The sequence below is a fragment of the Aotus nancymaae genome, unplaced genomic scaffold (assembly GCF_030222135.1).
Source record: "Aotus nancymaae isolate 86718 unplaced genomic scaffold, 86718_ANA_hifiasm-v0.15.2.pri h1tg000006l, whole genome shotgun sequence".
In the NCBI taxonomy this organism is placed as follows: domain Eukaryota; kingdom Metazoa; phylum Chordata; class Mammalia; order Primates; family Aotidae; genus Aotus; species Aotus nancymaae.
In genome coordinates, this window is record NW_026988417.1 from 1,439,375 (window position 1) to 1,451,843 (window position 12,469).

Below are 12,469 nucleotides of genomic sequence, written 5' to 3' on the forward strand. Positions count from 1 at the left end.
ATATGTGTAGCTGTGCATTCGGAGTGCCTCTGTGTGGCTTCCCTCCGGGAGCAGGCTGGGGGCGAATTTCCCTGGATGGATGTGCGGTGCCGTTTGGTAGATTTAGTGTCCAGTCTTGCCGCGCTGTAGGGCAGGTGTGCTAATCCATGCTGCGTCATTCACTGAGCTGATAAAAATCCTCCGGAAGCTTTCACGTTACCTGCTGCCAAGTTATATAGCTCAGATCACCAATTACTTTGTATTGTGTAATTAACAAAATATTAATTTCCTACCAGCCAGTGAGTTGGAAAACCGTCTTGAGCATCAGTCTCTCGGTACTGTCAGCATGGTTTTCTCTTTCCTTTTTCTGGTTATTGGGTTGTTTGTTTATGTGGCTGAGAGATCCGTGTGGGTGTTTGTTTTTATTCTCGCCGACGTTGAGTCTGATGTGGCAGCCACGTGGCGTCGGCTGTGGACATGTCCTCACAGAACCGGAGTCGTCCCACCTCTGTGGTTTTCTTTCTCTGTCGGCCACCTGCCTGCCTCCTCCAGCGGGCTCACCACCAAAGCTCTGATCTTTGGAGTTAGATGCCAGAAGCATTCTCCTGCCCTCCGATGTTCAGTGGGCTCGGGGATGGAGCCGATAGGCTCTTGGGGACCCTGTCAGCCCCTGGAATCAAGGCCCCACCTCCCTTCCTTGCTGTGCATGAGGGAAAGTTCTCTGTGATGCTCTGGAGCCATGGGAGTCTGACTTCCTGGAGGTGAAAAGGACAGAAACTGAAAACCCAGGAATGAAATGTGGACCTACCAGGCACAGGCAGGGGAGGAGGGACCTAAATCAGCGCCGTGGGAAAGCGTTGTGCCGCAGTAGGGACGGTAAACAACCTTCCTGGGTGATGGGCCCTCCATCACGCCGAAGGCCACGCCGCCACGTCCCCGAGGGCTGCCCGCTGCGGGGGGCGCAGACATACCGGTTCTCTGGAGTCAGCGCAGGGAGCACTGGGAGAACATCTCAGGCCCAGCCAGGGCCTTGTGCCAGCCCTTCCTCCCACGCTGGTAGCACAGGCCCCGTCTCGGGCTTTTGCCATCTCTCAGTACCTGTCTGCAAACAGAGGGCACTTCCCAGACAAGCCTAGCGCTCCCTGAAACACCTCCCACGCCATGATCCCTTTTGTTTGGAAAGCAATCCTGCGGGCCGCCTGGTTCTTCACCTCATTTCACGGAGAAGCTGAGCCTGGTCCCAGTCTCCTTGTCGAGGCCTGGCCGCCTGATGAGTGTGAGTGTGCCTGAGGGCTGCCTGATGAACAGGCTAGCCCACTTCCCGGAGGCTGGCCTTCTGGCCCCCGTGGGCCCTGGCTGCACTCTCCCTCTCTGAAAAGGTCGGGGGGCAGGGGTCCCTTCCCACACCTGTGAGGCGAGTGTGTGTGAATCACAGGAGCCCTGGAGCCAGAACACACTCAGCCTTCACTTTCCCATGCCAAGAGTTTACTTTCACTGCAGAGCTGATGGGGGGCCGGAGCTACTGGATTTGGAGGTGCCAGACATTCTAAGAAGTCATTCCGCTCTCCACTGAGGGGTGTTTACATGAAGTCCACATGACCCCTGGGTGAGCACTGCATAAAGCGTTCCGGCTCAGCAAGACCCAGGCCCACAACCTCTGCTCATAACATCCTGTAGGGGACCCAGGGCAAGCACCAGTTTAGCTGCCCCAGGAGCAGAGGCCCAGTTCCATCCATCTGGAGGGCAGCACAGACCCGGGACCCCCGGCCTGCATCTGTTCCACAGATGTGTGTCTCCGTCTGGCAGGCGGCTCTCAGACCCAGCAGAATTTTGCCCACAGCCTGGCTCTGGAATCGACCTCCAGGCATCCTGTGGACCTGAGGTCTCTCTCTCTCACACCCCGGAAGGCCCCCAGGCCTGTGGCGCTGTGGCCCTGGCCCCTGCAGCTGGGACTCCAGGACGCGGCCGAGGCCCACTGTGCTGGCCGGCAGTTCCCAAGGGCAGGTCTGTCTGAGCCGCATTCCTGGGAGTGAGTGATCTGGGTCAGACGAGGATGGGAAGAGGCCTGCAGCTCTGTGTTTTGTGATATTCTTGTAAGAGCGTATTGATGAGTGTAGATATTCTAGTAAAGAGCCCGTCATTCTAAACAGCGGTGATTTGCTTCGGCATAGTCTCCGGGCTCTGGTTTCGGAGGTGAGGACGCACCCTTGAGCTGTGTCTGCATCCAGCAGATTCAGGGCTGCCCGCCAGGTGCCCTTCCTGCACGCTCACTGTGGCCAGCCCCGCGCCGCGCCGCCCTCCGTCCTCTGAAGGTGCGTCCCTGGCAGGCGAGATGCACATGAGATATTGGCCTGGCCGGGCAATTTGCACGGCCTTCCAGGGAGGGCATTAGCATATAAATAGCAGATGCAATGACGACCATCACAGCTGAGCACGTTTAATTTTTAGTTTATAAGATAGAATGGGTTTTTAAATGCATAGCCATCAAGGCGCTGAAAGACAAATGCAGTTTGGAACTCACTTGTCTGACGAGGCCTTACATCATTTTTTTTTTTTTAAAAGGGAAACAGACACACGTAAAACTGAACAAAAGTGATTTCTTGGGTGAAAAGTAATTGAGACCGCGTACCAAGTTAATTAGATCGTACAAAATTTATTTAATGGCCCCAGCTGTATCTCCCAGCCTGCGTGTGGTGGGCGGACCTGCCCCTTCGCATGGGCCTCTTCCTTCCTTCTCAGATAATTAGTAACCTCGCCACCCTACTTCTGGGAACCGATTGCATTGTATATTTTAGCCATTTTATTGCTTGTTTAATTATAATGATGGAGGCTCATTTTTCTAAATCCTTTTAAGTGTGGGTGAGAATCCGTCTGTATGAAACCGGCAGAGGCCCCGAGTGTCCTGCGTGCCTCCCCGCAGAGCCGGGTTCCGTTGGAGGCACCGTGTGCCCAGCTGGGCTTGGTGCTCCGTGTCGAGGGGTCTGTGGCTCCCACACTGCGGATCCGCCTCGGGAGGCTTCCATGGCCCTGCAGGGGACTTCGTCCGTTAGGAAAGGTGTGGCACATGTCACAGCGCCCTTGGGGGGGTGGCCTGTGGGTGACCTGCACCTCCCACGCCCCTGCCTCATCACGGGAAACTCAGCCTCCAGGTCGGGATAAAAGCAGACTGCTCTTGAGAGCCTTTCCCAAACTTAACCTCATTGTGTGACATCTCCAGTCCCGGCGCCGCCATAGGGTGTGTGATCTCTGTTTCAGGATTCCTGCTCATCCAGAGCCCCCAGCCCCGGTGCCCAGCCCCTCAGCAGGGCATGCAGACACGTGGTGCTGGCCCCTGGCTCATCTGTTCCTGAGCTTGAGGGCAGGTGGCCGCTGCCTCTCACCACTTGGTGATGTGACTTCTCAGAGGTGAACTGGAGGCGTGTGGGAACACGTGGAAGAGATGCTTAGTGTGGGGCCTCACTCTGCCTTTGGGCTCCGTGCACTTCGAGACCGCAGGGAGCTCTGTCCCTGGTGACCACACTGTTCCTGTCCTCTGAACAGGCCTGTGAACAGCTACACAGCGTCCTGGGCTCACAGCACCTCACCTTCAGCATCCCTGCCTGTCCCTGACGTTCAGCGTGCCTGGTGCCAGATGTCAGAGGCGATTGCACTGTGGGTTTCAGACATGAGAGTTTGTCTCGTGTGAATTAAAACCTGAAAACAGCAGCTTTGAGCCTCACGTTTAGTGTTAGCAGGGAAGTCCCTTAATCCTGAGTTGCTGTGGTTTGAGGGGTCACCGCAGCCTCTAAATAGTTGCAAGCTGAAATGTGGATAGGGGCTGTGGTGGGCTCTTGCCCGGGAGAAAGCCCTGGGCCTTCCTGAGGGTGAAGATGCTCCCGCGGGACCTGGCCAGTGTGACAGAGGGAGATACTCAGCAGGACCAGGGTGGCCTCATCAGCGCTAATTCAAGAACAAAGGGGAACCCAGGGCTCCAAACTTAAATTACAGAAATGAACCATTTTAGTTGGGGAGAAAGAAGGGATAATTCCTAATAGTTAGCTCAGCAGTTAAATATTTTTTAGGAAATGAAAATTTGATAAAAGTCCCCGATGAAATTCAAGGGTGCGAGCAATAAGCATAATCTTTTTTGAAAATGACCCCCATATTTAAAATCTGGCACTATATGTTATGCATTGTAGCACCCGGTCCACATCCACCTTTTAGAAAATTAAAACACATAAATTCTGTTTAGTGTTTGATACGCGCTGCACTGGCTGAGAACCGTAATGCACTGAAACCTTGGGCTGCTCTCCACCTTTCATAAATTCCTGGGCAGATTCTGTACAGAAATAATTTTCAGGTCCGTGGCTTGTTGTTATTCAGACGTGATGGATCGCCATCATTTGCTCAGCGCGGGAGTTAAGTGCCCCCGTCATTTCCAAAGAGTATAATTGGGACGTTTCACAGGTCAGCGGTGGAGACAGGCTTCCCTTTTGATCAGTGTTAGACTGATAACAAAAATTACAGTTTCCAGTGATTAATGTCTCCCATGTTTCCCAGATGCATGGCCGTGGGCTGCTCCTAAACAAAGTACACTTGGTGTGACGATGCTGGTGTTGGGGCCACCTCCCGGCAGGGTGCTGGGGCCTGGGCCCTGTGGCCTCCTGTGGCTTGGCTCCATGGGGCCTGACTCCTTGGAGGCTGGTTCCGTGGGGCCTGACTCTGTGTGGCCTGGTTCTGTGTGGCCTGACTCCATGGGGGCTGGCTGGGTGGGGCCTGGTTCTTTGTGGCCTGGCTGCTTGGGGCCTGGTTCTGTGTGGCCTGGCTATGGGTGGCTGTCTCCATGTGGCTTGATTCCATGTGGCCTGACTCCGAGGGGGCTGGCTCCCTGTGGCCTGGCTCCGTGGGGGCTGGTTGCGTGAGGTCTGACTCTGTGTGGCCTGGCTCCATGGGGGCTAGCTCCATATGGCCTGGTTCCATGTGGCCTGGTTCCATGTGGCTTGATTCCATGTGGCCTGACTCCGAGGGGGCTGGCTCCCTGTGGCCTTGCTCCATGGGGGCTGGTTGTGTGGAGCCTGGTTCCAGGGGGCCTGACTCCGTGTGGCCTGACTCTGTGTGGCCTGGCTCCGTAGGGGCTGGCTGCATGGGGCCTGGTTCTGTGTGGCCTGGTTCCATGGGGCCTGGCTCCGTGTGACCTGGCTCCGTGTGGCCTGGCTCCATGGGGGCTAGCTCCGTGTGGCCTGGTTCCATGCGGCCTGGCTCTGTGAGGCCTGGCCCCATGGGGCCTGGTTCTGTTGGGGGCTGACTCCATGGGGCTGGTTCCATGTGGCCTGGGTTCGTGTGACTGGCTCCATGTGGCTTGATTCCATGTGGCCTGGCTCCGTGGGGGCTGGCTGTGTGGGGCCTGGTTCCATGTGATCTGGTTCCGTGGGGCCTGGCTCTGTGGGGGCTAGCTCTGTGTGGCCTGGTTCCATGGGGGCTGGCTCCGTGTGGCCTGGCTCCGTGTGGCTTGGTTCCATGTGGCCTGGCTTCATGGGGGCTGGCTCTGTGGGGGCTGGCTTCATGTGGACTGGCTCCATGGAGCCTGGTTCAGTGGGGCCTGGTTCCGTGGGGACTGGCTCTGTGGGGCCTGTTTCAGTGGGGGCTGGCTCCATGGGGCTGGCTCCATGTGGCCTGGCACTGTGAGGGCTGGCTCCGTGGGGGCTGGCTGTGGAGCCGTGATCCCCTGCTTCCTAGGGCTTCATTTCTGGTGAACATGTAGGCTCTTGCCCTGAGGATCAGGCTCTTCTTCAGTTGTCCTTCCTCCCTTCAGGAAACAAAGCTGGGATTGTGGGTGCTTTGAGGCGTTGCGGCTGGGAATGCTTTTTAGAAATGACAGTGTGTGTCAGAGTGATTCCATTGCCCAGTTTTCCTCTTATAAACCCTTTAAGGGTCTCCTTGCTTGGTATTCCTCCGACAGGGATCTCCCTTCTAGGACATTTCCCTCAGCTGTGCTGTGGGGTTGTGGGAATGCAGGCGCCTCCATCCTGGGGGCATCTCCACCCCCAGGGACACCTCCACCCGGGGACACCTCCACCCCACCACCCAGGGACACCACCACCCAGGGACACCTCCACCCAGGGACATCTCCACCCCACCACGCAGAGACAGCTCCACCCCACCACCCAGGGACACCTCCACCCAGGGACACCTCCACCCAGGGACACCTCCACCCCACCACGCAGAGACAGCTCCACCCCACCACCCAGGGACACCTCCACCCAGGGACACCTCCACCCGGGGACACCTCCACCCCACCACCCAGGGACACCTCCACCCGCGGACATCTCCACCCCACCACCCAGGGACACCTCCACCCAGGGACACCTCCACCTGGGGACACCTCCACCCCACCACCCAGGGACACCTCCACCCAGGGACACCTCCACTCCACCACCCAGTGACACCTCCACCCAGGGACACCTCCACCCCACCACCCAGAGACACCTCCAGCCAGGGACACCTCCACCCCACCACCCAGAGACACCTCCAACCAGGGACACCTCCACCCAGAGTCACCTCCACCCCACCACCCAGAGACACCTCCAACCAGGGACACCTCCACCCAGAGTCACCTCCACCCCACCACCCAGAGACACCTCCACCCAGGGACACCTCCACCCCACCACCCAGGGACACCTCCAACCAGGGACACCTCCACCCAGAGTCACCTCCACCCCACCACCCAGAGACACCTCCAACCAGGGACACCTCCACCCAAAGTCACCTCCACCCCACCACCCAGAGACACCTCCACCCAGGGACACCTCCACCCCACCACCCAGGGACACCTCCACCCAGGGACACCTCCACCCGGGGACACCTCCACCCACCACCCAAGGACACCTCCACCCAGGGACACCTCCACTCCACCACCCAGAGACACCTCCACCCAGGGACACTTCCACCCCACCACCCAGAGACACCTCCAGCCAGGGACACCTCCACCCCACCACCCAGGGACACCTCCACCCAGGGACACCTCCACCCAGAGTCACCTCCACCCCACCACCCAGGGACACCTCCACCCAGGGACACCTCCACCCAGGGACACCTCCACCCGGGGACACCTCCACCCCACCACCCAGGGACACCTCCACTCCACCACCCAGAGACACCTCCACCCCACCACCCAGAGACACCTCCAGCCAGGGACACCTCCACCCGGGGACACCTCCACCGAGAGACACCTCCACCACACCACCCAGGGACACCTCCAACCAGGGACACCTCCACCCAGAGTCACCTCCACCCCACCACCCAGGGACACCTCCACCCCACCACCCAGGGACACCTCCAACCAGGGACACCTCCACCCAGAGTCACCTCCACCCCACCACCCAGGGACACCTCCACCCCACCACCCAGGGACACCTCCAACCAGGGACACCTCCACCCAGAGTCACCTCCACCCCACCACCCAGGGACACCTCCACCCCACCACCCAGGGACACCTCCAACCAGGGACACCTCCACCCAGAGTCACCTCCACCCCACCACCCAGGGACACCTCCACCCCACCACCCAGGGACACCTCCAACCAGGGACACCTCCACCCAGAGTCACCTCCACCCCACCACCCAGGGACACCTCCACCCAGGGACACCTCCACCCAGAGTCACCTCCACCCCACCACCCAGGAACACTTCCACCCAGGGACACCTCCACCCAGAGACCTCCACCCCACCACCCAGGGACACCTCCACCCCACCACCCAGGGACGCCTCCACCTGAGGGCATCTCTACCCTGACCACACTGGGGGCATGACCTTCAGCTGCCCTAGTAGCCCTGCTAGCTTGTCTCCTGGCATGAGGGAGCTGAAGGCGAGGAAGGACCACCCTGCTGTGCTGAGCCCACACAGCACCCCCCTCTGTTGGTAGCAGAATGCCAGGCTGCCTTGTCGCCATAATGGCCAAGACAAATTGGGGAGGTGCCCGCCAACCTGCCGCCTGCCCTGCAATAAAACTTTTTTCCACTTTATAAACTGTTCCTGGGGGGCCTGGCTCTGGGAGCCAGCCCCCATGGAGGGGGTGTTTATGGTGGGTGAGCTGTAGGCGGGGCTCTCAGGGAAGGATGGCATGGCCTGGGATTTGCCTGCCAGCTCCCACACCCCATCTTGGGCTGTGGTGGGGCCAGTGAGAAGGTGAGGTGGAAAAGAGCCTATGCACAGCCACTTTGGAGCACGTGGGCAGAGCAGGCAGCGCCCGCCGCATAGCCGTGTTACTGAACAGTGGGCTCGCTACCCACGCACACAGAAGCCAACACTACAGTACCAGCTTTTGGGAATAGAAAAACGTTATCACAGGGCAGGCGGCAGGTTGGCAGCGCCTCCCCGTACAAGGCAGCTTGGCGTTCTGTTACCAACAGAGGGGGTCCGTTACAGCTGTGGCCATGGTCTCTCGTGCCATGGCCCTACTGTGTGGAGGGGCCACCGTCTCCCTGTGGGTTGATGAGATGAGTCACTACACAGGTCCCTGCCTCTGCCCACCGAGTCGGGCGCAAGAAGGGGCAGGGTGCGCTCAAGGAACTGGCTTTTCTTAGGGGAAAAAGAAAGCAAGGCTTCCTTCCGTTCTCTAGCTCCTCAATGGGAGGAGGGAGGCAGGGGTAATACGAAGGCTCTCAGACTCAGTGAGGGATCCCCCCATAGCAACCCTGGCAGAGAAGTGGCCTTGTTAAAAGGAAATTGAGGTGGTTTTTATAACAAGTCCTCAAGGACAGAATGTTTGAGAAGTACCTGTTCCTTCTTGTTGTCCGACATCCTGTGGTCACACCAGCACCATGGGAGACCCCTGTGTGGGGAGCTGGCCCTGGCCTGTTGCCTCAGAGCAGATGCACCTGCTCCACCGGGCGGGAGGATGACTCCCGTAGACCAGGGTCCATTCAAGGACAGCAGCTCCCACAGCAGCCTGGGGAGTCAGCCAGGGAGGGTTAGGGTTGGTGGTTTCAACGTAGACAGGGCAGTGCAGAGGTGGTGTCATTTGGGGGAACGAGAACAGCCTTGGAGACGACCTTAAATGCAGTTCAGCCGTGGCCGATGCTGGAGTCAACCAGGAGAGAAAGCTCCACGACAAACAGGGCTCTCCAGGGCTCTTCCTTCTGAGCGCTGTGTTCACACACAGGGTCTGGGGCTTGATTTGTACCGGGGCGTTTTTCCACAGGCAGAAGCCCTGGGGGATGGGGAGGAAGACGAGGACGAAGAGGATTTTGTGGAGGTGCCTGAGAAGGAGGGGTACGAGCCCCACATCCCTGAGCACCTGCGGCCTGAGTATGGTGAGCAGTGGGCCCCGTGGGGTGCTGGGCGGAGGTTCCCCCACCCAGATGTGACTCCTTGAGGCCACGCGCTCGGGCAGGTCTTGCGTCACTGCTGCTTTGGTGTCAAATGGTGCTTTTTCTGCACGTGATCATAGCCACGAGGCTAAGAAGTTGTGTGCAGGCTTTTCCTTTGGTGCTCTGGCTCTGTCTCAGGCCTGGGGCCCTCCCTGCAGCCTGCCCCGAGGTGGGTTCCCTCTCCGCTGGTCCTGCTGGTCATCCTTTGCCAGGCAGGCACTCGGGTGCCCAGGTCTGGGGCAGCGGCCACCATCCTACCCTTGGCTCCTGTGTGGGGAGGCCCCAGCACACAGGCCTGCCCTAAGGACACAAAGGGCAGGTCCTGCCCTCTCCCCTGTGCCATCAGCAGCCTGCTCAGGAACAGAAAGGGTGGGCTCCTTGGACTTGAGGTTTGTGGCTGTGATTCCTGCAGCTGCAGGAGCCGTGGCTGGCAGGTGGGAGGGGCTGCCACCCCGTGCCCTCCAGGCTCCCCTCCCTGCTTAGGGGGGTCACAAGCACAGGTGTCCTCACCATTGGTGATGCCACAAACTCGGGTCTGGACCCAGGGCTGCTGTGCACTCCACAGCAAGGCGCTTCTCAGGGAGCACTGGGGGCACAGCATGCGGCTGCCACTGCCTGTACCGTCAAGGGTGGAGGTTTTTCAAAGATGCCTCCCAAAGCCACGTTCCATTCCACACCCAGGTCTGTGGCCCTCCGGGGAGGGTGGGATCCAGGTGAGTCTGCTCTTGAAGTTCCCCGAGAGGGGGTGCGCGGTAGTTTGCGTCGAAGGGAAGCAAATGAAAACAGGACCCTTAGCTTTTGTATGAAATAGACAAGTTGGTTTGAATCAGAGTCTATGAGAGATGTAAATTTGTTAAGAGAATTTAGATGATTAGACAGCTCATGTGTGAAGGTATGACCCATTAAGGGTGTCATGCCAAATTAGCACAACCAGGCTTCTAACGACCTTCCATTTGTATGGTCCTGTTTACTGGGGCCTGCTGGCTGGGAAGGCTGAGCTCCTGGGGTCAGTGTGAGCTTGAGGGTCTGGAAGAAGGCCTCAGACCCCTGGGGCCGGCCAGGACCTTTCCCTGGGTACCACGTGGCCTGGCCCATTCTGGACCGTGGTCCCATGCTACCTCTCCAGGGGTTCCAGCCAGGCAGGTAGAGGGACCTGCATGCCTCTCCTGGCCACCGACCTCACAGCTTCAGACCCTTTCCCCCCACCGAGCTGCAGCGCCGGCTGTGCCCTCACTCGGCCTGCCCCGCTGCCACCCCATACGCTCCGTTCTGCCAACACCAGCCTCCACCTGAAATGGTCTTTCTGCTGACTCCTCACCTCCGGGAGGGGTCCGCACGCCTGACAGGAGGCACGTGGGGATGCCTGAGCATGCGGTTGGGTGCCACAGTCTCCTTCCTGGCTCTCGGCCACCCTCAGGTGGACCAGGCTGTGGGCCCAGCCTGGGAGCGCCGTGAAAGCACAGTGGTGTCTCCTCCTGGAGGTGCTGCAGCCGGGGTCCAGGCAGCCATCTAATAGGTGCGGGTCCACCCTGATCTGGCCTGCTGGGTGCCTCATCTCCTGGACCCCTCCTGGGTATCTTCAGCGTCTGGGAGCTGGCACTGACGCTTGGCCTGTAGTATCCCTGGCATTTCGTGGCCCTGGGCCTCTGCATAGGCCTGTTACAATGGCTTGGGAGCCCTTTCAGCAGAAGTCACACATCTGGGACAGATTGGTGTGTGACATCTCAAAGGCAGAAATCTACACTCTCCCTGAAACCTGACTTGTGGCTCTAAATGATCTGAAGCAAGGCCAGAAGCAAAACGCAAATGTGGTGACACTCCGAAGAACAGAGCAATCTCCTTTCATCAGAAGAGCTGAGGCTCCCTCTAGCCTGTGGCCAAACACGATGACAGCGCTCACTTGTCACCAGGCCTGGCCGTCCCTCCCCACTGGATCCTGGGGGTCCTGAGCCCGTCGACACCAGCGTCCAGCCAAGGGGGCCGCAGCCCTTGCTAGGTTTGCTGGGACGCCTGCTCCGACACAGCCCTGCTGGGGGTACTGCGAGCCTCACGGGGTCACAGGTAGGCACCGGGTGTGGCAGTTCCAGCCAGGCCTTGCCTGTGGGCTGTCCCAGCCTGACCCTGGTTGGGACAGATGTGTCTCCAGCTCAGGCCCCAGGCTCCGCAGAGCAGAGATGAGCTGCCCCTCCTAGGACAGTCCTGATCCAGCAGTGTGCACAGCTGGTGCGCTGGCCTCTCATTCTCGTGCAGCTGCAGGTCTCCCAGCACCCTCCTCTGCTGACTCCAAGCTCCTCCGCAGCATGGCAGCCGCCCCCTTCCTCTCAGGCCACGTGTGCCCTGGTGGAGATGAGGATGCCTTTGAAGCTGGAGGCTCTGTCACAGCCTCGCCCAGGGCAGGCAGAGGCCCTGGTAGTTTTATTGCCACTGATTCACTTCTTGATGTGGGAAGGCTGACCACATTCTGCCCTCAGCCTTGCAGGTGCCATGCCAATGGCCCCCGCGGTACCCCTGCCAGCACTGCTGGGGGTAGCCTGGGTGTGAGCATGCGGCTCCGGCTCTGCCAGCCCCAGGCATGGGCTGGAGGGTCCAAAGGAGGGGCAGGCCCTGGCGACAGAGCTGCCTTCTGCGGTGCACGGCGGGCAGGCCCGGTCCCACTCAGCTTCACACCTGGGGGCCCCAGGAGTGCCGGAGGCAGGGACCAGACAGGAGCTGTGGGGGCAGGCGGAGGGGCCAGCTCAGTTCATAACACTAGTTTATATTCTGTCGCTGTTTTTTCAATTAAATGCAGGTGAATCTGAAGTAGTTAGATTTAGTCTAAATCCGCACCAGAGGAAACCCATGCTCTTTTTCTTTCTCATTTCTTTCTCTGAATTTTCACTGAGGGGCTTTTATCTTCCCCTTAATCCTACCATTTCTGTCAGGACATAATCTCTTTCTCAAATTTACATTTTAATTACAAGGCCAGCTGAACTGGGTAAAATCAATAACGTCAGCGCGGGGCCCCCGCCCCTGCACTTCCTGCCATCGATTTCCCTCCACTGTCCGCTTTAGTGCTTCAGGCAAATAGCTGCCACTTGGTCAATTCAAACAAAAAAGGGGATTTGGACATTTTTATGATTCTTTCTAAAAACAGCCGTGGGAGTG

General features: G+C 58.9%; 1 protein-coding gene across 1 annotated transcript in view; it reads left to right on the forward strand.

The window, feature by feature from the left end:
* The window catches only part of UVSSA (UV stimulated scaffold protein A), a 41,808-nt gene that overhangs the window by 10,624 nt on the left and 18,715 nt on the right, over window positions 1–12,469 (forward strand). Inside the window, exon 8 of the mRNA XM_012466865.3 lies at window positions 9,157–9,268. Within this exon, the coding sequence (XP_012322288.2) occupies window positions 9,157–9,268 (112 nt within the window). The remainder of the gene's footprint in view (window positions 1–9,156; window positions 9,269–12,469) is intronic.